The 27114-nt window shown below is 45.8% G+C and overlaps 1 protein-coding gene and 1 pseudogene across 1 annotated transcript; one reads left to right on the forward strand and one right to left on the reverse strand.

The window, feature by feature from the left end:
* Nucleotides 1–18354: 18354 nt before the first annotated feature.
* LOC123138156 (endoglucanase 6) lies at nt 18355–21385 on the forward strand. Its single transcript, XM_044558068.1, has 5 exons — nt 18355–18773; nt 18860–19267; nt 19353–19607; nt 20390–20504; nt 20581–21385. Exons 1-5 carry the CDS (start codon nt 18579–18581, stop codon nt 21096–21098), a joined length of 1491 nt encoding a protein of 496 aa, XP_044414003.1. The 5' UTR covers nt 18355–18578; the 3' UTR covers nt 21099–21385.
* Nucleotides 21386–21971: 586 nt separating this feature from the next.
* On the reverse strand, nt 21972–26899 carry LOC123139421 (uncharacterized; annotated as a pseudogene).
* Nucleotides 26900–27114: the final 215 nt, after the last annotated feature.

The raw sequence follows: 27114 nt of genomic DNA on the forward strand, positions 1-27114 counted from the left end.
TCGACATGCAAGTCGTGATTCCTATTACAAGAACATGATCAATCTCATACATCACATATCATTCATCACATTCTTCTTGGCCATATCACATCACATAGCATACCCTGCAAAAACAAGTTAGACGTCCTCTAATTGTTGTTTGCATGTTTTACGTGGCTGCTATGGGTTTCTAGCAAGAACGTTTCTTACCTACGCAAAAACCACAACGTGATATGACAATTGCTATTTACCCTTCATAAGGACCCTTTTCATCGAATCCTATCCGACTAAAGTGGGAGAGAATGGCACCCGCTAGCCACCTTATGCAACAAGTGCATGTCAGTCGGTGGAACCTGTCTCACGTAAGTGTACGTGTAAGGTCGGTCCGGGCCGCTTCATCCCACAATACCGTCGAAACAAGATTGGACTAGTAACGGTAAGCATATTGAACAAAATCAACGCCCACAACTACTTTGTGTTCTACTCGTGCAAAGAATCTACGCAATAGACCTAGCTCATGATGCCACTGTTGGGGAACATAGCAGAAATTCAAAATTTTCCTACGAGTCACCAAGATCTATCTATGGAGAAACTAGCAACGACGGGAAGGAGAGTGCATCTACATACCCTTGTAGATCGCTAAGCGGAAGCGTTCAAGAGAACGGGGTTGAAGGAGTCGTACTCGTCGTGATCCAAATCACCGGAGATCCTAGTGCCGAACGGACGGCACCTCCGCGTTCAACACACGTACAGCTCGGTGAAGTCTCCCATGCCTTGATCCAGCAAGGAGAGAGGGAGAGGTTGAGGAAGACTCCGTCCAGCAGCAGCACAATGGCGTGGTGGTGGTGGAGGAGCGTGGCAATCCTGCGGGGCTTCGCCAAGCACCGCGGGAGAGGAGAAGGGAGAGAGGTAGGGCTGCGCCAGGGAGAGGTCAAACTCATCTATTGGCAGCCCCAAAACCGTCAAGTATATATAGGGGGAGAGGGAGGGCTGCGCCCCCACCTAGGGTTCCACCCCTAGGGGCGGCGGCCAGCCCAAACCCATCTAGGGTGCGGCCAAGGGGGGGAGAGGGGGAACTTGCCCCCCAAGTTAGGTGGGTGCGCCCCCTCCCCCAAAGCCTAGGCGCCTTGGGCCCTTGTGGGGGGCGCACCAGCCCACCTGGGGCTGGTCCCCTCCCATACTTGGCCCATGCTGCCCTTCGGGGATGCTGGCCCCACTTGGTGGACCCCCCGGGACCCTCCCGGTGGTCCCGGTACGTTACCGATAAAACCCGAAACTTTTCCGGTGACCAAAACAGGACTTCCCATATATAAATCTTTACCTTCGGACCATTCCGGAACTCCTTGTGACGTTCGGGATCTCATCCGGGACTCCGAACAGCATTCGGTAACCACATACAAACTTCCTTTATAACCCTAGCGTCATCGAACCTTAAGTGTGTAGACCCTACGGGTTCGGGAACCATGCAGACATGACCGAGACGTTCTCCGGTCAATAACCAACAGCGGGATCTGGATACCCATGTTGGCTCCCACATGTTCCACGATGATCTCATCGGATGAACCACGATGTCAAGGACTCAATCGATCCCGTATACAATTCCCTTTGTCTAGCGGTATTGTACTTGCCCGAGATTCGATCGTCGGTATGCCGATACCTTGTTCAATCTCGTTACCGGCAAGTCTCTTTACTCGTTCCGTAACACATCATCCCATGATCAACCCCTTGGTCACATTGTGCACATTATGATGATGTCCTACCGAGTGGGCCCAGAGATACCTCTCCGTCAACCGGAGTGACAAATCCCAGTCTCGATTCGTGCCAACCCAACAGACACTTTCGGAGATACCTGTAGTGCACCTTTATAGCCACCCAGTTACGTTGTGACGTTTGGTACACCCAAAGCATTCCTACGGTATCCGGGAGTTGCACAATCTCATGGTCTAAGGAAATGATACTTGACATTAGAAAAGCTTTAGCATACGAACTACGATCTTTGTGCTAGGCTTAGGATTGGGTCTTGTCCATCACATCATTCTCCTAATGATGTGATCCCGTTATCAACGACATCCAATGTCCATGGTCAGGGAACCGTAACCATCTATTGATCAATGAGCTAGTCAATCAGAGGCTTACTAGGGACATGGTGTTGTCTATGTACCCACACATGTATCTGAGTTTCCTATTAATACAATTATAGAATGGATAATAAACGATTATCATGAACAAGGAAATATAATAATAATAACTAATTTATTATTGCCTCTAGGGCATATTTCCAACAGGCGCGCCCTCCTATCTCGTGGAGACGAGTATCTTCTGACTTGAACTCCACGTCTCTATGATGATATTCTTCCAAAACATCACGTTGTCGAAGGTTTCATTCCGTTTGGACTCCGTTTGATATTCCTTTTCTTCGAAATACTGAAATAGGCAACAAAACAGCAATATGGGCTGGGCCTCCGGTTAATAGGATAGTCCCAAAAGTAATATAAAATTGTATAATAAAGCCCATAATCATTCAAAACAGGTAATATAATAGCATGGAACAATCAAAAATTATAGATACGTTGGAGACGTATCAAGCATCCCCAAGCTTAATTCCTGCTCGTCCTCGAGTAGGTAAATGATAAAAACAGATTTTTTTGATGTGGAATGCTACCTAGCATGATTCTCAATGTAATTTCTCTTTATTGTGGCATGAATGTTCAGATCCAAATGATTCAAAATAAAAGTTCATATTGATAAAAGAAATAGTAACACTTCAAGCATACTAATCAAAGTAATCATGTCTTCTCAAAATAACATGGCCAAAGAAAGTTATCCATACAAAATCATATAGTCTGGCTGTTGCTCTATCTTCATCACACAAAGTATTTAATCATGCACAACCCTGATGACAAGCCAAGCAATTGTTTAATACTTTAATAATCTCAAACTCTTTCAACTTTCACGCAATACATGAGCGTGAGCCATGGACATAGCACTATATGTGAAATAGAATGGTGGTTGTGGAGAAGACAGAAAGGAGAAGATAGTCTCACATCAACTAGGCGTATCAACGGGCTATGGAGATGCCCATTAATAGATATCAATGTGAGTGAGTAGGGATTGCCATGCAACGGATGCACTAGAGCTATAAATATATGAAAGCTCAACAAAAGAAACTAAGTGGGTGTGCATCCAACTTGCTTGCTCATGAAGACCTAGGGCATTTTGAGGAAGCCCATCATTGGAATATACAAGCCAAGTTCTATAATGAAAAATTCCCACTAGTATATGAAAGTGACAACATATGAGACTCTATCATGAAGATCATGGTGCTATTTTGAAGCATAAGTGTGGAAAAAAAGAGATAGTAGCATTGTCCCTTCTCTCTTTTTCTCTCATTTTATTTCCCCCTTTTTTTCTCTTTTTTTCTTTCCCTTTTTTTCTTTGGCCTTCCTTTTTTTTCTTTTTGGCCTTTCTCTTTTTTCTTCTTCTTCTTTTTTTTTCTTTTTTGTAAAGTCCGAAGTCTCATCCCGACTGGTGGGGGAATCATAGTCTTCATCATTCTTTCCTCACTGGGACAATGCTCTAATAATGAAGATCATCACACTTTTATTGATTTACAACTCAAAGCTAGAACAAGATATGACTCTATATGAATGCCTCCGGCGGTGTACCGGGATATGCAATGAATCAAGAGTGACATGTATGAAAATTATGAAGGTGGCCTTGCCACAAGTACAATGTCAACTACATGATCATGGAAAGAGCAATATGACAAAAAGTAATGTGTGTCATATGAACGGGACGGTGGAAAGGTGCATGGCAATATATCTCGAAATGGCTATGGAAATGCCATAATAGGTAGGTATGGTGGCTGTTTTGAGGAAGGTATATGGTGGGTGTATGGTACCGGCGAGAGTTGCGCGGCACAAGAGAGGCTAGCAATGGTGGAAGGGTGAGGTGCGTATAATCCATGGACTCAACATTAGTCAAAAGAACTCATATACTTGTTGCAAAAATTTAGAAGTCATCAAAAACCAAAGCACTACATGCATGCTCCTAGGGGGATATATTGGTAGGAAAAGACCATCGCTCATCCCTGACCGCCACTCATAAGGAAGACAATCAATAAATAAAATTGTGCTCCAACTTCATCACAAAGCGGTTCACCATATGTGCATGCTACAGGAATCACAACCCTTAACACAAGTATTTTTCATAATCACCTCAACTAGCATGACTCTAATATCACTACCTCCATATCTCAAAACAATTATCAAGTATCAAATTGATCATAGCATCCAATTCACTTCCTATGAAAGTTTTCGTTCAAATTACCATTCTGTTTAAGACTCTCAAAGTAATATAAGTGAAGCATGAGAGTTCATTAATTTCTACAAAATATAACCACCGTTGTGCTCTAAAAGATATAAGTGAAGCACTAGAGCAAACGACAAACTACTCCAACAAGATATAAGTGAAGTTCAATGAGTAGCTAAATAATTATGCAACTATGCAAAGACTCTCTCTCATTAAAGAATTTCAGATCTTGGTATCTTATTCAAACATCAAGCAAAACAAAATAAAAGACAATGCAAGGATAGCACAACTCATGTGAAGAAGCAAAAACTTAGGCTCAACCGATACTAACCGATGATTGTTGAAGAAGAAAGGTGGGATGCCTAACGGGGCATCCCCAAGCTTAGATGCTTGAGACTTCTTGAAATATTATCTTGGGGTGCCTTGTGCATCCCCAAGCTTGAACTTTTGTGTCTCCTTAATTCCTCTCATATCATGGTTTCTCTTTTTATCAAAAGCTTCATTCACAACAAACTCAACAAGAACTCGTGAGATAGGTTAGTATAAACCAATGCAAAACCTTATCATTTTCTACTGTAACAAAGCACTAAAATTATTATTCAACATTGAATACTAAATGCCTCTGCATATTTAATACTCCTATCATCAAATAGAATCATTAAACAAGCAAACATATGCAAACAATGCAACCATAACAGCAATCTGTCAAAACAGTACAGTCTGTAAAGAATGCAAGATTATCAATACTTCCCTGACTCCAAAAATTATGCAAACAATTCAACGTTATACCATTCTCTGACTTTTCTAGGGAATTTTTGCAACAGTGGTAAATTTTCTGTTTTCAAACAGCAACATGTATACTAGCAAAATAAGCATGGCAAAGGCTATCCTTGACTTTTTTATTGAAACTAAAGATGCAAAACATTACTCTAAATAACATAAAGCAAAAACTAACAAAATAAATTGACGCTCCAAGCAAAACACATATCATGTGGTGAATAAAAATATAGCTCCAAGTAAAGTTACCGATGAACAAAGACGAAAGAGGGGATGCCATCCGAGGCATCCCCAAGCTTAGGCTCTTGGTTGTCCTTGAATATTACCTTGGGGTGCCTTGGGCATCCCTAATCTTAGGCTCTTTCCACTCCTTATTCCATAGTCCATCGAATCTTTACCCAAAACTTGAAAACTTCAACCACACAAAACTCAAAACAAAACTCATAAGTTCCGTTAGTATATGAAAATAAAACCACCACTTAGGTACTGTAATGAACTCATTATTTATTCATATTGGTGTAAAACCTACTGTATTACAACTTCTCTATGGTTCATACCACTTAATACTAGCCATAGATTGATCAAAATAAGCAAACAACACATAGAAAACAGAATCTCTCAAAAACAGAACAGTCTGTAGTAATCTGTATCAAACGTATACTTATGGAACTCAAAAAATTATGAAATAAATTGATGGACCTGAGAAATTTGTCTATTAATCATCTTCAAAAAGAATCAACCTAAAAGCACTCTCCAGTAAAAAATGGCAGCTATTTTCGTGAGCGCTAAAGTTTCTGTTTTTTACAGCAAGATCACATAAACTTCACTCAAGTCTTCCCAAAGGTTCTACTTGGCACTTTATTGAAACAAAAGCTATAAAACATGATTACTACAGTAGCATAATTATGTGGACACACAAAAACAGTAAGGATAAATATTGGGTTGTATCCCAACAAGCGCTTTTCTTTAATGCCTTTTTAGCTAGGCATAATGATGGCAATGATGCTGACATAAAAGATAAGAATTGAAACATAAAGAGAGCATCATGAAGAATATGACTAGCACATTTAAGCCTAACCCACTTCCTATGCATAGGTATTTTGTGAGCAAACAACTTATGGGAACAATAATCAATTAGCATAGGAAGGTAAAACAAGCATAGCTTCAAAATTTTCAACACATAGAGAGGAAACTTGACATTATTGCAATTCCTATAAGCATATATTCCCCCCTTACAATAATTTTCAGTAGCATAATGAATGAATTCAACAATATAACCAGCACCTAAAGCATTCTTTTCATGATCTACAAGCATAGAATTTTTATTACTCTCCACATAAGCAAATGTCTTCTCATGAATAGTAGTGGGAGCAAACTCAACAAAATAACTATCATGTGAGGCATAATCCAATTGAAAACTAAAATCATGATGACAAGTTTCATGGTTATCATTATTCTTAATAGCATACAATTCATCACAATAATCATCATAGATAGCAACTTTGTTCTCATAATCAATTGGAACCTCTTCCAAAATAGTGGAATCATCACTAGATAAAGTTGACACTCTTCCAAATCCACTTTCATGTTCATCACAATAAGATTCAACATCCTCCAAAATAGTGGGATCACTACTTCCTAAAGTTGACACCCTTCCAAACCCACTTTCATCAATATAATCATTATAAATAGGAGGCATGCTTTCATCATAATAAATATTCTCATCAAAACTAGGGGGACTAAAAATATCATCTTCATCAAACATAGCTTCCCCAAGCTTGTGGCTTTGCATATCATTAGCGTCATGGATATTCAAGGAATTCATACTAACAACATTGCAATCATGCTCATCATACAAAGATATAGTACCAAACATTCTAATGCATTCTTCTTCTAGCACTTGAGCACAATTTTCCCTTCCATCATACTCACGAAAGATATTAAAAAGACGAAGCGTATGAGACAAACTCAACTCCATTTTTTTGTAGTTTTCTTTTTATAAACTAAACTAGTGATAAAACAAGAAACAAAAGGATTCGATTGCAAGATCTAAAGATATACCTTCAAGCGCTAACCTCCCCGGCAACGGCGCCACAAAAGAGCTTGATGTCTACTACACAACCTTCTTCTTGTAGACGTTGTTGGGCCTGGAAGTGCACAGGTTTGTAGGACAGTAGCAAATTTCCCTCAAGTGGATGACCTAAGATTTATCAATCCGTAGGAGGCGTAGGATGAAGATGGTCTCTCTCAAGCAACCCTGCAACCAAATAACAAAGAGTCTCTTGTGTCCCCAACACAACCAATACAATGGTAAATTGTATAGGTGCACTAGTTCGGCGAAGAGATGAAGATACAAGTGCAATATGGATGGTAGATAAAGGTTTTTGTAATCTGAAATAATAAAAACAGCAAGGTAACTAATGATAAAAGTGAGTGTAAACGGTATTGCAATGATAGGAAACAAGGCCTAGGGTTCATACTTTCACTAGTGCAAGTTCTCTCAACAATAATAACATAGATAGATCATATAACAAGCCCTCGACATGCAACAAAGAGTCACTCCAAAGCCACTAATAGCGGAGAACAAACGTAGAGATTATGGTAGGGTACGAAACCACCTCAAAGTTATTCTTTCGGATCGATCTATAAAAGAGTTCATACTAGAATAACACCTTAAGACACAAATCAACCAAAACCCTAATGTCACCTAGATACTCCATTGTCACCTCAAGTATCCGTGGGCATGATTATACGATATGCATCACACAATCTCAGATTCATCTATTCAACCAACACAAAGTACTTCAAAGAGTGCCCCAAAGTTTCTACCAGAGAGTCAAGAACGTGTGCCAACCCCTATGCATAGGTTCATTGGCGGAACCCGCAAGTTGGTCACCAAAACATACATCAAGAGGCACATGATATCCCATTGTCACCACAGATAAGCATGGCAAGACATACATCAAGTGTTCTCATAAAAGACTCAATCCGATAAGATAACTTCAAAGGGGAAACTCAATTCATCACAAGAGAGTGGAGGGGGAGAAACATCATAAGATCCAACTACAGTAGCAAAGCTCGGGATACATCAAGATCGTGCCATAGAGGGAACACGAGAGAGAGAGAGAGATCAAACACATAGCTACTGGTACATACCCTCAGCCCCGAGGGTGAACTACTCCCTCCTCGTCATGGAGAGCACCGGGATGATGAAGATGGCCAGCGATGAAGGATCTCCCCTTCGGCAGGGTGCTGGGAAGGGCTCCCGAGAGGTTTTTGGTGGCTACAGAGGCTTGCGGCGGCGGAACTCCCGATCTATCTTCTCAGTGGATGTTTTTAGGGTACGTGGGACTATATAGGAGAAAGAAGTCAGTCGGGAGGTGCTCGAGGGGCCCACGAGACAGGGGGCACGCCCTACATGGGGGGGCGCCCTTCTATCTCGTGGAGTCCTCGAGTATCTTCTGACTTGAACTCCACGTCTCCATGATGATATTCTTCCAAAAAATCATGTTGCCGAAGGTTTCATTCCGTTTGGACTCCGTTTGATATTCCTTTTCTTCGAAATAATGAAACAGGCAATAAAACAGCAATATGGGTTGGGCCTCCGGTTAATAGGTTAGTCCCAAAAGTAATATAAAAGTGTATAATAAAGCCCATAATCATTCAAAACAGGTAATATAATAGCATGGAACAATCAAAAATTATAGATACGTTGGATACGTATCATAGAGGCATTAATAATATTACTATTCGTTATCGTCATCCTATTCCTAGGCTAGATGATATGCTTGATGAATTGAGTGGCTCTACAATATTCTCCAAAGTTGATTTGCGTAGTGGATACCATCAAATTCGTATGAAATTGGGGAATGAATGGAAAATGGCATTTAAAACTAAGTTTGGATTATATGAGTGGTTAGTCATGCCTTTTGGGTTAACTAATGCACCTAGTGCTTTCATGAGATTAATGAATGAAGTTTTACGTGCTTTCATTGGACGATTTGTGGTAGTTTACTTTGATGACATATTGATTTATAGCAGAACTTTCGAGGAACATTTGGAACATTTACGTGCTGTTTTTATTGCTCTACGTGATGCATGTTTGTTTGGTAACCTTGGGAAGTGCATCTTTTGCACCGACCGAGTGTCTTTTCTTGGCTATGTTGTTACTCCACAGGGAATTGAAGTTGATAAAGCCAAGATTGAAGCTATTGAGAGTTGGCCGTAGCCCAAAATGGTCACACAAGTGAGGAGTTTTCTTGGCCTTGCTGGATTCTATAGGCGTTTTGTGAGAGATTTCAGCACCATTGCTGCACCTCTCAATGAGCTTACAAAGAAGGATGTGCCTTTTGTTTGGGGTACCGCACAGGAAGAAGCCTTCACGGTATTTAAAGATAAGTTGACACATGCTCCTTTACTCCAACTTCCTGATTTTAATAAGACTTTTGAGCTTGAATGTGATGCTAGTGGAATTGGATTAGGAGGTGTGTTATTACAAGATGGCAAACCTGTTGCGTATTTTTCTGAAAAATTGAGTGAGCCTAGTCTAAATTATTCTACTTATGATAAAGAATTATATGCTCTTGTTCGGACTTTAGAGACCTGGCAACATTATTTATGGCTCAAAAAATTTGTTGTACATTCTGATCATGAATCTTTGAAACATATTAAAAGTCAAGCTAAACTAAATCGTAGACATGCTAAATGGGTTGAATTCATTGAGACTTTCCCTTATGTTATCAAACACAAGAAGGGTAAAGAAAATGTTATTGCTGATGCATTGTCTCGTCGCTATACTATGCTTTCACAACTTGACTTCAAAATATTTGGTTTGGAGACCATCAAAGATCAATATGTGCATGATGCTGATTTTAAAGATGTATTGCAGAATTGTAAAGAAGGGAGAACATGGAACAAGTTTGTCGTTAATGATGGATTTGTATTTCGTGCTAACAAGCTATGCATTCCAGCTAGCTCTGTTTGTCTTTTGTTGTTGCAAGAGGCGCATGGAGGGGGATTAATGGGACACTTTGGCGTGAAGAAGACAGAGGACGTACTTGATACACATTTCTTTTGGCCAAAGATGAGACGGGATGTTGAGCGTTTTATTGCTCGCTGCACTACATGTCAAAAAGCTAAGTCACGACTCAATCCTCATGGTTTATATATGCCTTTGCCTGTACCTAGTGTTCCTTGGGAGGATATATCTATGGACTTTGTTTTAGGTTTACCTCGAACAAAAAAGGGGAGGGATGGCATATTTGTTGTCATGGATAGATTCTCGAAAATGGCACACTTTATACCATGTCATAAAAGCGATGATGCCGTTAATGTTGCTGATTTGTTCTTTCGTGAAATTATTCGCTTGCATGGTGTGCCCAATACTATTGTTTCAGATCGTGATACTAAATTTCTAAGCCACTTTTGGAGATGTTTATGGGCTAAGTTGGGGACTAAACTGCTTTTTAGTACTACCTGTCACCCCCAAACTGATGGACAAACTGAAGTAGTCAATAGAACATTCTCTACTATGCTTAGGGCTGTTTTGAAGAATAATAAGAAAATGTGGGAAGAATGCTTGCCTCATATTGAATTTGCTTATAATCGTTCATGGCATTCTACTACTAAGATGTGCCCTTTTGAAATTGTGTATGGTTTCCTACCTCGTGCACCTATTGATTTGTTACCTCTTCCATCTTCGGAGAAGGTTAATTTTGATGCTAAACAACATGCTGAATTGATTTTAAAAATGCATGAGTTAACTAAGGAAAACATTGAGCGTATGAATGCTAAATATAAACTTGCCAGAGATAAGGGTAGAAAACATGTTGTGTTTGCACCTGGAGATCTTGTTTGGTTACATTTGCGTAAGGATAGATTTCATGATTTGCGCAAATCAAAGTTAATGCCACATGCTGATGGTCCTTTTAAGGTGTTGGAGAAAATAAATGATAATGCATATAAACTTGAGCTGCCTGCAGATTTTGGGGTTAGTCCCACTTTTAACATTGCAGATTTGAAGCCTTATTTGGATGAGGAAGATGAGCTTCCGTCGAGGACGACTTCATTTCAAGAAGGGGAGGATGATGAGGACATCAATACCATTGTTACACCCACAGCCCCTACTGCTACATATACTGGACCAATTACTAGAGCTCGCGCATGCCAATTAAATTATCAGGTACTTTCGTTTCTTGGTAATGATTCTAATGTTCATGAGAATATGATGCTGCCTAAATTGGATACATTTGTTTTGCTTACAAATGAAGGGCCTAGCTTGGAGAAGGATGAACATTGGAGCAAGAACAAGCATGGAGATGATGGCATGCGCAAGGGGAACAAGAACGGAGTTACAAGTGATGATTTCAGGACTTTGAAGCCACCATAATGGGTGCATGAAGCCTTGGAAGAAATATACAAGATGCCACTTCATAAATTTCGTCCCGAGGCTATTCTAGGTGCTGCGTCACCTTATTATTGGGCCAGACCCATGTAATTTCGAAATACATAAGTATAGGCTATTTTTAGAGTCCGTATGTGTGGGGAAACAAGAGATAGGGTTGATTTCGGACCCCTCCACCAAGGGCCACGAAATCCCCCCCCCCCTCTTCCTCCATATATACAGCCCTTAGGGCACCGTTTAGACTTTGGGTTTTGTTTAGATTCAAAGTTTGCCATAGTTGCAACTTCACGTACTTTGTTTGTGTTCAATGACCAGACAAAGGCGTCACAGAACCCCACCTTGATCAATAAAGCTTTCATCTTATATTCGCAATTTCCAGATTGCAATCTCAGTTTCTTGCTTGTTCTTCGTTTGCTCGCAGGAAACAGGCCCTCATGGTCAGGTTGATCATGCTCCGGCGTGGTCAATAACCTCTCGGAGTTGGTTTAGCAATTGCTAAGGCGCGACGTTCTCGCACGTTCATAGTCAGATCGTCAAAGTCGACTTCCACCAAAGCGATATCCATCATCTCATCGAAAGACGGGACACCTTTCCCTCTATCATCTTCACCTTTCCCTTTTTCATTTTATCCTTTGGCAAGCACCTCGTGTTGGAAAGATCCTGATATATATATCCAATTGGATGTAAGTTAGCATGAACTATTATTGTTGACATCACCCAAAGTTGAGTACGTTGGGAGGCAAAATTATAAGCCCCTATCTTTCTCTGTGTTCGATTAAAACTTTGGACCCATAAATATCACGTGAGTGTTAGCAATTGTAGAAGACTATATGATAGTTGAGTATGTGGAGTTTGCTAAATCAAAGCTCTGACATAGACCCTTCCTGAAAATAAGATGAATTGCAATTGTTTGATGATTGATAATGAAGTTTGCTAGTTTTCAAGAAAGTTTATGGTCTATACTTTAACATGTGAATAACTTGTTACTTGATCTTGAGAAGTTTTATGAGATGAACTACTGTTATGACATATAAACATGCTAGAAAAGGTGATTGAAATTATCATTGATCAAACTTGTGCACCTGCTAGCATTCACACTTCATAAATTCTTTCTTTTATCATTTACCTACTCGAGGACGAGCAGGAATTAAGCTTGGGGATGCTGATACGTCTCCAACGTATCTATAATTTATGAAGCATTCATGCTAATTTATTATCTGTTTTGAATGATTATGGGCTTTATTATACACTTTTATATTACTTTTGAGACTAACCTATTAACCAGAGGCCCAGCCCATATTGCTGTTTTCTTGCCTATTTCAGTGTTTCGAAGAAAAGGAATATCGAACGGAGTCCAAACGGAATGAAACCTTCGGGAGCGTGATTTTTGGAACGAACATGATCTAGGAGACTTGGAGTTCACGTCAGAGAAGCTTCGAGGAAGCCACGAGGGTGGGGGGCGCCCCCCCCCTACTGGGCATGCCCCCTGTCTCGTGGGCCCCTTGAGCATCCCCCGACCGACTTCTTTCACCTATATATTCCCATATACCCTAAAAACATCGAAGGAGAAGATAGATCGGGGTTCCGCCGCCGCAAGACTCTGTAGCCACCAAAAGTCAATCGGGACCCTGTTCCGGCACCCTCCCGGAGGGGGGATCCCTCACTGGTGGCCATCTTTATCATACTGGCGCTCTCCATGACAAGGAGGGAGTAGTTCACCCTCGGGGCTGAGGGTATGTACCAGTAGCTATGTGTTTGATCTATCTCTCGTGTTCTCTCTCGTGTTCTCTCTATGGCGCGATCTTGATGTATCGCGAGCTTTGCTATTATAGTTGGATCTTATGATGTTTCTCCCCCTCTACTCTCTTGTAATGGATTGAGTTTTCCCTTTAAAGTTATCTTATCAGATTGAGTCTTTAAGGATTTGAGAACACTTGATGTATGTCTTGCCGTGCTTACCTGTGGTGACAATGGGGTATTCACGTGATTCACCTGATGTATGTTTTGTTGATCAACTTGCGGGTTCCGTGACCTTGGAAATCTATGCATAGGGGTTGGCACACGTTTTCATCTTGACTCTCCGGTAGAAACTTTGGGGCACTCTTTGAAGTACTTTGTGTTGGTTGAATAGATGAATCTGAGATTGTGTGATGCATATCGTATAATCATCCTCACGGATACTTGAGGTGACAATGGAGTATCTAGGTGACATTAGGGTTTTAGTTGATTTGTGTCTTAAGGAGTTATTCTAGTATGAACTCTATGATAGATTGAACAGAAAGAATAGCTTCATGTTATTTTACTACGGACTCTTGAATAGATAGATCAAAAAGGATAACTTTGAGGTGGTTTCGTACCCTACCATAATCTCTTCGTTTGTTCTCCGCTATTAGTGACTTTGGAGTGACTCTTTGTTGCATGTTGGGGGATAGTTATATGATACAGTTATGTTATTATTGTTGAGAGAACTTGCACTAGTGAAAGTATGAACCTTAGGCCTTGTTTCCTACCATTGCAATACCGTTTACGCTCACTTTTATCATTAGTTACCTTACTGTTTTTATAATTTCAGATTACAAATACCTTTATCTACCATCCATATTGCACTTGTATCACCATCTCTTCGCCGAACTAGTGCACCTATACAATTTACCATTGTATTGGGTGTGTTGGGGACACAAGGGACTCTTTATTATTTGGTTGCAGGGTTGTTTGAGAGAGACCATCTTCATCCTACGTCTCCCACGGGTTGATAAACCTTAGGTCATCCACTTGAGGGAAATTTGCTACTCTCGTACAAACCTCTGCACTTGGAGGCCCAACAACGTCTACAAGAAGAAGATTGTGTAGTAGACATCAGTACCTCGTAGTCCAGGACACCGTCAGTGCCCCCTGCCCCCGTATATAAAGGATGGAGGGGGAGGGGGAGGCCGGCCAGGAGGAGGCGCGCCAGGGAGGAAACCTACTCCCACCGGGAGTAGGACTCCCCCCTTTCCTAGTCCAAGTAGGTGAGGGGAAGGAAGGGGAGGAGAAGAGGAAGGAAAGGGGGGGGGGGGGCTAGTCCAATTTGGTTCGGGCTAGGGGGGATGCGTGCCCCTAGTTGGCCGCCTCCAATATATCAATCTTTACATCTCGACCATTTCAAGACTCCTCGTCATGTTCGTGATCATATCCGAGACTCCGAACTACCTTTGGTACATCAAAACACAAAAACTCATAGTACCGATCGTCACCAAACTTTAAGCGTGCGGACCCTACGGGTTCGAGAACTATGTAGACATGACCGAGACACGTCTCCGGTCAATAACCAATAGCGGAACCTGGATGCTCATATTGGCTCCTACATATTCTACGAAGATCTTTATCGGTCAAACCGCATAACATACGTTGTTCTCTTTGTCATCGGTATGTTACTTGCCCGAGATTCGATCGTCGGTATCTCAATACCTAGTTCAATCTCCTAATGATGTGATCCCGTTAATCAAATGACAACTCATGTCTATGGCTAGGAAACACAACCATCTTTGATCAACGAGCTAGTCAGGTAGAGGCATACTACTGACACTATGTTTGTCTATGTATTCACACATGTATTATGTTTCCGGTTAATACAATTCTAGCATGAATAATAAACATTTATCATGATATGAGGAAATAAATAATAACATTGGTATTGCCTCTAGGGCATATTTCCTTCAGAAAGTGCGGTAAAACACTTTGTGTGGAGACGGTTTTTCGAGCGAAGAGGGTTTTGATGGGACCAGGGCGTCGGACGCGTACGTGGCTGCTGTCCCGATGCCCGCAATTCCCCTGATTTGCGTTCGGCTTACGGAAAAATGGACAACCGAACCGGTCCGCAGACTAATGAGGTACCACGTTGGATAGCTAACTGCGCCGTAGGCGGTCTGAGAGTCCTTGTTCAAGATGCCCTAACGTAGAAACTCTTTGCTGGTTCGTATGCTTGCTCTGCAGATAGGTTTTGGATTATCGATTCGTGCCATTTTGGTTCTCCAATCTTCTCGGAAGCACGACACGATGACAAGGATGGCACGGCTATTCTTGTGCAAACAAGCGGCCGGACGCCCATTTCATTTCAGCGTCCGATCAGACCGTTGCCCGTCTGTCTCCCCGGAGGCAGTAAACTCGTTTCGTCCACTCACCCGCAGCATGCAACTTGACCAGCATTCACTCTCTTAGACGACCGTTGTTTTCCGTTCACTCTCAGACGACCTCTTGAACAAAATTTGGAATTTTTGAATGTTTTTCGTAAAAAATGAACAATTTTTCATATGTTGATTTTTTCTTAAATTTGTGATTTTTAACAACAAATAAAAGGAAAGCAAAAAGAATATATCTAAAGTTGAAAAATAAACATAAAAAGGAAAACAAAAATAAATAAAAAAGAAACGGAAAATAACAAAAGAAAAAAGAAACCAAACAGAAACAGGTATATAAAAACTATCTGTTCAAAAATCCGGCTGCCTCACTATGCGAAAGTGGGCCGGCCAAATTCTCACACTTGAGAGGATCGCATGTGCGAATGCTAAGAGTTTGACGCTGTAAGCAACAAATATGAATTTTCCTCCTCCCGACGCCTTAAGCTCCATGGAGAGTAGCCGGCACCACCCTTCATGGGCGGAACCGACAAGGAGGTGATCGATCGCTCGCTCACCGGTTTTCCTGGTTCGCTGAGTGCGGTTGACCGGTTGGCTAACCGTTCCACCATTGACTTTTCTAGAAAATTCACTTTTAAAAGGAATTCAAAATATCCATCAAATTCAAAGGTATTTTGCCATTTTAAAAAAAGTTCATGAATTCATAAAAAAGATCATTGATTTCTAAAAAAACTCTGATTTGAAAAAAGTTCATCGATTTTGGAGGGAAAACAAGAATTTGAAAAGAGTTCGTGGATTTGGGGAAATTTTGGATGAATTTGAAAAACTTCATGCATTCTGGAAAAAAAAAAGTGCTCGCATTAGGAAAAAAAATCCTGAATTGAAGAAAAGTTCATGTGTTTTGGAATACAATTTTAATGAATTAAAAAATTTCCCCAAAATTTAACCAGATGGCCATTTTGGCCTAACGTAGAAACCCTCTTTGCTGCTAGTTCGTACACTTGCTCTGCATATAGATTTTGGATTATCGATCTGTGCCCATTTTGGTCCTCCAATCTTCTCGGAGCCACGACACGATCTCACAAGGACGGCACGACTATTCTTGTGCAACAAGCGGGCCAACGCCCATTTCATTTCAGCGTGCCATCAGACCGTTGCCCATCTGTCTCTCCCGGATGCAGTAAACTCGTTCCGTTCAGTCACCCGCAGCATGCAACTTGACCAGCATTCACTCTCTCAGACGACCGTTGTTACTTCCGTGATCCCCCTGTCGCCGCAGCACGAAAGTCTCCCCCATCTCCGGCTCTCCGGCCGGTCACCTGGCAAACGCCAAAGGCATGCGACGCGCGGCCATTCCCAAGTACTAAACCATCGTACCACGGCTGCAGCCGCCGCCCGCGCGCATGCAGGCCATGTGGCTCCGGCCGTCGGGACTGGCACGCAAAGTGGACGACGGGGCGCCCCCGTCCGTCCGGCCACACATCTCCCTCCCCCTAGCCGTTAGAAAATCGATCGATCGGCGGCCATGGCCGCAAGGATCCAACCATTGAATTCCCCCTCGCGCACGGCAGAGCACGCACGTAGGCACGTAGCATCGATCTGTAGCTCTGTCAGTTGCCACGCTTCTCTTCTACAGGTTCTTCTTCTTTGGCAGCCAGCCAGCACAGCACGTACTACGCTTTAACGGCTCTCCTCCCGCCGGCCTCGCCCCCTTGCATTCGGGCGGCCCCATGCATCGTGCCGTAGGCCGTAGCTACGGGCTATGGTCCCTTTTTTCCACCAGGCCCAACGGTCAGATTCGGCGAAGCTGCTACGGATGCACCAGTGATGGGCGCGCTAATGACCAAGATCGTCGTGCTTGTCGTCATGGCAACGTAGTAGATTGTAACGCACGGGTCGATCCTCCGGAGTCCGTCTGTACTATACTTCGTATGGACCATGGATCATTCGGCGACATTTTATCCGTAACAGTACAAAAACTGTACCGCTAGTCAGCTTGGTAACTATAGCTAGCGAACTTTGTTTCAGAGACCTACTCCTAACTAGTAGGGCTAATCGGAGCGCGCGCGAGAGGGAGAGAGCAGAAGTGACGGCGGAGCCCGAGAGAGAACAGCAGTGATGAATCACTGACCGGCACGGACAGGGCACGCTGAGCACCGGGCCCCGCCGTCGTAACTGCTGCCCCGGATGACCGTTTCTCCCATCTACAACACCGCCGTCCCGTACTCCTACTGTGATGAGTGAGTGCCATGTCATGCATGCTGCGTCGATCACTGATCCATCATCGCCAGAGGAGAAGTGCAATTTTTTCCCCTCAAAAGGAGGACCGGAATATTTCCCTGAACTTTCTTTGATCACACCAAAGCTCTTCCCAATCCCCGCAAGAAGAGACATTGCGAAACCATTTTATCCATTCGATCTGGCCAAATGAAGGAGCTTAAGCCGTTGGTAACAAAACTACTATACGAGTGTGAGTTTAGGAGCCGGTGGAGCAACGGCCAAAACGAACAAACCAACCGACGGCACGTCGCCACAGATGTCTGCAACTGCAAAGGGAGTAATAGTAGTCCTGTGGAGTACTGCACATTCAAGCCTTCAGCTGCAGGCCAACCAAGCCACCGGCGCCGCAACGTTCGCCGCGTCCACGTGCCGCCACCGCATTGGCCTTTGCCCGGCATCCTAGGCCTCCTTCCCCTCCGGTCACTCCATCGGTTCACGTCTGCGCCCGTCACATGCTGTATTTAACCTTCCGCCCGTTCGGCTCCGACACCACCTCACTCGCCTCGCCTCCGCCGGCCACTATTAAACCACGGCCTGCTGCTGACTCCAGTAGACACACCTCACTCACCTCCTCACTCACCCAGTCGTCGAAGCATTGATCCATCGGACGGTGCTGCAAGCAGCTAGTGAGTGCTGCATTGCCACTGCATTAGCTTAATCACTTCCAGTCAGCCGCAGCGCCGGCTTCACCGCCGTTGCCGGTCAGGGCAGCAATGGGGCTGTCGTCTGTGCTTCTGCTGGCGCTGCTGCTCTTGCCGGCGGTGGCGTCGGCCGGGCACCACGACTACGGCGACGCCCTCCACAAGAGCATTCTCTTCTTCGAGGGGCAGCGCTCCGGCAGGCTTCCACCCGACCAGCGCCTCCGCTGGCGCCGCGACTCCGGCCTCCACGACGGCGCCGCCGCCGGCGTACGCACTCTCCTCTTGCATTATCCTGATCTACATTTTCTTTTTTACAGAAAGTGCTGATGGTTCCATGGCAATGCTGCCTGCAGGTGGACCTGACGGGAGGGTACTACGACGCCGGCGACAACGTGAAGTTCGGGTTCCCGATGGCGTTCACGGCGACGCTCATGTCGTGGGGGCTGATCGACTTCGGCCGCAGCTTCGGGCCGCACAAGGAGGAGGCGAGGAAGGCGGTGCGGTGGGCGACGGACTACTTCATGAAGGCCACGGCCAAGCCCAACACGGTGTACGTGCAGGTGGGCGACGCCTTCAAGGACCACTCCTGCTGGGAGCGGCCCGAGGACATGGACACCCCGCGCACCGTTTACAAGGTCGACCCCTCCCACCCAGGCTCCGACGTCGCCGCCGAGACCGCCGCCGCCCTCGCCGCCGGCTCCATCGTCTTCCGCGACGCCGACCCCGTCTACTCCCAGCGCCTCCTCGACCGTGCCATGGCCGTAAGTCGCAAGCCTCGACTCTGACGACTCAAATGCACTGTATCTGTCAGCTGCTCTGACATGAAAGAATCAAACCAACGAGCAGGTGTTCAAGTTCGCGGACAGGTACCGGGGCGCCTACAGCAGCAGCCTCCACGCGGCGGTGTGCCCCTGCTACTGCGACTTCGACGGGTACCAGGACGAGCTGCTGTGGGCGGCGGCGTGGCTGCACAAGGCGTCGCGCAAGAGGGTGTACCGGCAGTACATCAAGAAGAACGAGGTGGTGCTCGGCGCCAGCGACTCCATCAACGAGTTCGGCTGGGACAACAAGCACGCCGGCATCAACGTCCTCATCTCCAAGGTAGGCACTAGTAACATACAGTACTGCATTGCTACTCCACTGTCTCCTCTCCATGCGGCACAACATTTCCTGAGAATAGGAAGCATTGGCACTTTGGCTGTTTCCACCATCGATCTTTGGTTTCCCCACAGCACAAGTTATGCGATATTCCTTCCGCATGCAACTTTGGTCTTTGTATGCAGTACAGCTACTGATGATGATGGTAAAAGAGTACTACACATAAGATAGCAAGCCACTCGATCTAATGATGGACTGTCTTGCCTGCTGCTTTTTTTACACCTTTAAGCTTTGCATGTGGATTCAGTTAGTTTCTGACGATGCATATGCATATGGCCACATCTTGCCAGCGGATCAGCCATTCTGAAATTACCCCGACGGCAGATGCTACTGATTACTGAATCTGCATGATGCCCCGGTTCAGATTAGATTAATCAATGACCAGGCAGTAGTAAACTAGTAATGGAGTGTGCATGCATTCTGATTATGGTAGTGCACGGTGGTGGCGTACCACCAAATAGGAGACGAGGAGGATGCTTGTCTGTTCTATCTTGGCCTCCTCCTACCTAGGCCCCTGTGCTCCGCACGCTGCCGGCGCAGCAAACGGTAGCAGCACCTTTTAGGGGCTCACGGGTCCTCACTCTTGACTTGTCATGCCAGTCCAGAATCCAGAATCCCCCATGTTCTTCCTGCCATTTGAATCAAGTTACTACCAGCTAGTAGTAGAACTAGATCATGCCTGAACTTGTTGCCAATAATATTTTCTCGTGTTCTTGATTGACCAGGAGGTTCTAATGGGGAAGGACGAGTACTTCCAGTCCTTCCGCGCCAACGCCAACAACTTCATGTGCACCCTCCTCCCCGGCATCTCCGACCACCCCCAGATCCAGTACTCCCCAGGTTTGTTGCACCAAACACAGCAAGAAAAAAATGGGCTTCTTGTGAACTGGTGGAGTAATCAAGAAATGGGATGCAGGCGGGCTGCTGTTCAAGGTCGGGGGCAGCAACATGCAGCACGTGACGTCGCTCTCCTTCCTCATCCTGGCCTACTCCAACTACCTGAGCCACGCGGGCGCGCACGTCTCCTGCGGCGCCGGCAGGTCTGCGCCGCCGACGAAGCTCCGGCAGGTGGCCAAGCGGCAGGTGGACTACATCCTCGGGGACAACCCGCTGCGCATGTCCTACATGGTCGGCTACGGGCCGCGGTTCCCGCGCCGGATCCACCACCGCGGCAGCTCCATCCCGTCCGTGGCGGCGCACCCGGCGAGGATCGGGTGCAAGGCCGGCGCCGCCTACTACGCCAGCGCGGCGCCTAACCCGAACCTGCTGGTGGGCGCCGTCGTCGGCGGGCCCAGCGACGCCACCGACGCCTTCCCCGACGCGCGCGCCGTGTTCCAGCAGTCCGAGCCCACCACGTACATCAACGCGCCGCTCATGGGCCTCCTCGCCTACTTCTCCGCCCACCCCAACCCCGCCGAGTGGGCCGACGACTAAAACCCAGCAGGAGGATGATAATATATGAAAAAAAAAGATGCCTCTGACTGACTTCGGCGTACTGCAGGAGTAGTGCAGTAGTAGTACTAAAGCTCATCATTCATTTGTTTGGTTTAACTGTAACTAATTACTATTATTATCGACAGCCATTTCCTCTCCTGCGAAAAAGAAAAGATCAGGGGGATGTATAGGCTGTATCTGCAATATTATACTTGTAAGAGTTAGTGTGCTAGAATATTGGCACTATGTAAAATGTTTATCAGTAAAAGAGCTTCTTGTTTCTCTGACGTCTAGGAATGTTCACTGGTGGCTACAGACAGATAGAAAAAGATGCTGACCGCAAGCCAATGAGATCACATGACAGATGTTGAGTTAGTACTCCCTTCATTTTTATTTACTCTACATATTAAAATTGACTGAAGTCAAACTTCGTAAAATCAAGTATATAGAAGACAATATCAACATTTACAATAGCAAATTTATATGACGGGAAAGTGTATTCAATAATGAATCTAAGATATTGATTTGTCAAAATTTGGCTTTGACCAAAGCTAATATATAGAGTAAATAAAAATGGAGGGAGTACTTGTTGGTGTTGTTGTATTTGCAAGTGGTAAGATTCAGTGTGCGTGGTGGGCTATAATCAATTAGAGAAGTAAAAGTCTGGTTTTACTTCTCTCAGGACCTAGCCGAACCCTTAAAATCGTTAGAGTACAATTTATCCTTCATCGCTTATCCCGCACATATGTACTCCACCGCTCAATGACATAGTAAAAAAAACTTCACCCTTCTCTCCCACTTGTCCTCCCCAAACCCCGCTGTCGGCGAATCCTCGCCGTCCCCCGTCGCCCTAATGGCCGGATCCCGTGTCCACTAGTCCCCGCCGCCCGTTTGCAGCGCGGATCCACGCCGCCACAAGCACAACACGGATGCGTCCTCCTCGCACCGCCGCCGCAACACTGCAACCCCTTTGGTGGGTTGGTCGGCTTGCTTGCCCTCCCTGTGCCGCCACCGCCGCAGAGGAATTACCTCGGTATCCGACAACGGTCGTGGTGGACGTGGGTGGCCGAAATCACGAACAAGGAGACCCACAAGAAGCATTGGGTGGGCTCTTTTCACACCGCTGAGTTCGCTGCAAAGGAGTACAACCGATGACAAGTCCGGTTGCATGGCGCCGCCGCCTGCCTCAACTTTGCGTCGGACGAGAGTCCGCTGCAGCCTCCGCCGCCGCGGGGGGTGGGGGTGCTGACTATCGGGGTGGTTAGGGAGGCACAGGAGCGCATCGCGACGGAGGCCGCAGACGAGGAGTACATGGCGGACCTCCGCCGCAAGTACCCCGAGCTGGTGGAGGCGGAGCGCAGGGCCAACGGGGAGGTCATCGTCCTCTCGGACAACTAGGAGGGCGGCGTCGTAGAGGATGGCGAGGAGGACAGCGGCACGGAGGACGACAATGACTTCAATGTTGAAGAATGGTGGTGCATCTTCCTCGAGAGCAGTGATGATGGCACAGGGGCGGACACCATGGGCGATGGGATGTCGCGGGCGGATTGGCTCGCCCTCTATAAGGGTGACGATGATGTTTAGTTTTAGTTTTAAATTCATGTTCATGTTTAGATTTAAAAACTAGACTATGTTTCAGTGGATGATTATGTACATTATGTGTCGACACCGACATAGATTTTCTCCGGCAAGGTTGCACCACCGCCGTCGTTCTTCTGCCCCACCCTAACTGTAAGATAGATGGTGGGGTAGCCCGCCAACGAGCTCCTTCCTTCACTCCGGCCTTTCTCTGGCGAACTTCTTCGGCCATCTCAAAATCGACTGACTCAAAAGCTAAAGTCAGTAGACTGCATTTCGCTAATGTGGAAATGTTTAGTAATAAGTCAACTAAAAAAGAAAGAGGAAATGTCTAACAAGTGGAATATAAACATAGCTTCTAGTTCCTCTGAGGCTAAATTTCATGTTTTGACCCTTTTCCTAAACAAATTCAGGATCTGACCCCACTTTGAAATATTTTCGGGATTTGACCATTTTGCTACCGCCAGAGCTCCTGGCGGTAGGGTTAGACAGCCTACCGCCAGGCACCATGGCGGTAGGGTGTGACGGAGGGGGACGGCAGCCGTCACCGCGCGCTGACGTGGATAAGTACCTTACCGCCAGATAACTTGGCGGTAAGATGTCTAACCCTACCGCCAGGTGCTCTGGCGGTAAGGTGTGGCGGGGTTTTGCCGTACATGCATTCTGTAACGAAATATGCTAGGACCCATGGCGGTAGGCTGTCTGACCCTACCGCCAGGGCGCCTGGCGGTGGGGTCCTGCGTTTTGCCATATAAAGTTTCTGTAACAAAATATGCAAGGGCCCTGGCGGTAGGTTCACCCTACCGCCATGGTGTTTGGCGGTAGGTTGTGTAACCCTACCGCCAGGTTTCCTGGCGGTAGGGTCCTCTGTTTTGTTTTTTCAAGTTCATTTGGTTGCTTGTTCTCAAATTCAATATCACAGCAAGTATCACAAATATAACAACAATATCATAGATTTTAAACAATTAAATTTGGGCATCACGTAGATCCATATTAAGATAACTTGAAGTGCATAGAACATTTCAAACACATAGATCCACAAATAGCAAACACATAGTTCCACATAGTTTCACAACCACTAGACAAGTTCAACCAAACTAAAAGAGCCAAGTATCGAAGAGCATAATCAGTTGCTCCTTCCCCTCTTGGAGGTACGGTCCTCGTTACTCTTTGAACGAGTCTCTTCGGTCTTCTTCTTGGGCCGGCGAGGAACCGGTCTCTGGAAAGGGTCCGGACTCAGCAAATCCTTCTTCTTCGGATTCCTCTTCGGCAGCTGAGATGCCTGAGATGTTTGAGTTGGTGGAGGTCCATAATCTTCATCGTACTCCTCCTCCCCGTTGCTCTCATCCTCCTCCCCCTCCTCTTCTTCATGTGTGGCCTCCTCATCCTCATCCTCTTCCTCCTCCTCCTCCCCAACCAACCTGGACGACGAGGGAGCATGGCTCGATGAGCCGATGAGACCCTGTGTGGCTACAGGCTGATAAGCTTCAACTGACCCAGCTCCAGCACACCCAAGCAGCCCTACCAGCTTGCGACAACGCTGCACGAACTTCTGCACTCACAATGAAGCAAGGTCATAATAAGTATCAGATCGACTGACTGCAAGTGAACAAGATGCATCTGTTCCGAGGAGGCTGAAATTGTACCTTCGTCGTCCCCCTGACTCTGGTCTCAGATTGTACGCTCCCGGGAAGATGACCTAGTGCATCTGAGGCTTCAAAGATGCATCTGTTCAGCTCACCGGACTGCAACGGCATAAGTCAGTCACGTTGACGAATAAAATATTTTAAATACGACCGTCGGTTCAAACGTACCACTCTGTTGATGAGGGGTGCAAACTCCCTAAATCCACTGTGCATGTCTCTGATGCCGGTCTGGTATGCCTGTTCATCGGGGTCAGCCCACTCCAGCTCCGCGATGTCTTCCGCCGTCCATCGAGGCCTGAGACGAAGACGGTGCTTCTGGCCATCATCGTACCACCTCATGTGTCGGCCCAGGTAATCATCCCAGTTAGTCACTCTCCTCTCCACGTCTTTACGCCACCTCCGTCGGTTCCACTCCGTCACATGAGTCTTATGCTCCTCTCCCCAGTCTGTGATCGACTGATTCTTCTGCCGGCTCATCCTGCAAGGCATAAGCAACAAGAATCATCATAAGCGCAATGAGATCATCATAAGCAACAAGAAACATGATAATCTCACGGAGAACAAAGAGCTCACAGGTGCAGCGCGTGGCCGCCGGTATCGGTGGGCTGGCCCGGTGGGGTATGCTGATAAATCCCAAACTGCGTGGCCACGCGTTGTGGCAAATGCCACTCGACGGCGTACACACAGATCATGGGCACGATGCACCGCCAGATACCACGGTCCGCATCGCACATCACGTTCAGATCAAAGGCCCACTCTCGTTCTTGTCGATACGGGCACCAGATTACCTATTACATATACCTTGGTAAGTTCGCACTCTCGGTCAATAGAGGAATCAAAGAGAAAGGTGTTGTGCGAGTTCATATACCTGCGTGTGCGTCAAAGCGTCTAACTCGTTGGTGTAGGTCTTGTACGAAGTCTTGTTTAGGCCCGTGTAGAGTTTGACAACGTCCCACTCGTAAGCTACGGTGGGGTTTCGAGTCTCGTCGCCTTCTTCGCCATAGTCTTCCCATGGGCGTCTTGGCAACTTCTCCGGACGCCCCACCGGCAGCCGCTCCCACATCCAAATGGAGAAGGCCCAGACAAAGCCACCCATATTGGACTTTTCTTCCGTCCTCTGCGTTGCGTCGTCAAGCTGCAAAACATCAAATGAGGATCAGATATAAGAAAATGTCATGGACACACTTTCGTAGGTAGGTACGCAATTAGACACTCTCTTACCGAACGGTATAGGTAGGCGAGAGATGCCGTCCCCCAACTGTACCCTGCATCCCAGTCCGCTAGGAAGAACAAATACGCCCAGTTGGCAGAGTTCCCGGAGCTGTCTGGAAACACGACCTCCGAGAGAATATACCACAGATAGGCCCTCGCGTACAACTCCACAGTCGCCTCATCTGCGCCTTGGGGGCATGTCCTCCGGTGCTCCGAGAGCCAGATCAACGGCACACCGGATGTACGGTTACTCTTGGCACCGGGGCAGTCGCCGATGAGGGTGGTGACCCTCTCCTGCCAGTTGGCCCTCTCCACTCGACCGGTGAGTGCATGACCCTCGATCGGCATTGCAGTAATCATCCCCCAGTCCTCTAGGGTCACCGTCATCTCCCCGCATGGCAGATGGAAAGAATGGGTCTCCGGTCTCCAACGGTCAATCAGAGCTGTGAGAGCCGCGTGGACAAGCGTCGGCGGCTGACGCTTGAACTACAACACGAAACCCAACAGACGGGCTCTCTTGAAGAACGGCGCGTAGCGCTCGTCGTAGTCCATATGCCCATGAACCCCGTGACCCCTCATGCGCAGTGGCTGGAGCGTCTGTCAAAAATTGAACGCCAAAAAGTTAGGAAATCATTTTCATCAATCCGAGAACTTTGATCAAAATTTCTTTCATATCACTTACCTCTCCGTTCTCTATGAAACGGGCACGATGACCCTTGTCGAATGCCCAGTCCAGCATGCAGTACCGTGGGCCGATGTTGTCCGCAAGAGGTGGCCGCCTTAATAGAGTTTCAATAAACAAAAGCACCATAAGCATAAGCATACATAAACAAACAATGAACTCAAATCATATGAAGATAAAATTTTAAGCATATTCCTCCAACAACATCTACTACACATGATGGATCAAATCATATCAACATGCATCATATCAAAAAAAAATCCAACATACATCATAGCTTCATATTTTTAAACAAAATTTTCCAAACAACATCTTCATATCATCATATCAACATGCATCATCAAACTAGGGTTCATCTTCACACTAGATCATATCATCATATCACATGCATCATCAAACTAGGGTTCATCCCTTTATCAACATTACATCATAAATTTTTTAACAAAAAATTATGAACTAGGGTTCATCTTCACACTAACATATGAACTATTGATTAGAGTACATATCCAATACCACTACTTACTAAAGAACTAAGAACTACAACTACAATCAATCTTAGGTGAAAAAAAATCAATCTTAGTTCCATGAGGAATTTCAAGCAAATAATGCGTCGAATCGGTAGCAAGTTTGCAAAAACTAATTGGAGGGATCGGAGGAGCTTACGGTTCTCTCCTCGGGGCCATCTCGATCCGCCAAAACGGTGAAGAATCGGTGAAGATCCAAGGGGGGAGTGAAGGAGATGAGAGAGGGAGAGAGGGGCGACTTGGGGGGAGAAAAACAAGAACTGCCGACGGGGGGGGGGGGGGGGGGAGGGGGAGGGGTGGGGAGAAGGGAAGGGGCGCGGGGGCTCCGGGGCAAATAACTGCCCGGACCCTACCACCATGGCCCCTCGCGGTAT

This window comes from Triticum aestivum, chromosome 6B, assembly GCF_018294505.1.
Source record: "Triticum aestivum cultivar Chinese Spring chromosome 6B, IWGSC CS RefSeq v2.1, whole genome shotgun sequence".
Classification (NCBI taxonomy): domain Eukaryota; kingdom Viridiplantae; phylum Streptophyta; class Magnoliopsida; order Poales; family Poaceae; genus Triticum; species Triticum aestivum.

Bases quoted from the DNA above. Each gene is read 5' to 3' on its own strand.
- LOC123138156 (XM_044558068.1), top strand. From the start codon at position 18,579: ATGGGGCTGTCGTCTGTGCTTCTGCTGGCGCTGCTGCTCTTGCCGGCG. The intron at 19,268-19,352 runs GTAAGTCGCAAG...ACCAACGAGCAG, and splicing joins TCCTCGACCGTGCCATGGCC to GTGTTCAAGTTCGCGGACAG. The intron at 20,505-20,580 runs GTTTGTTGCACC...AATGGGATGCAG, and splicing joins CCAGATCCAGTACTCCCCAG to GCGGGCTGCTGTTCAAGGTC.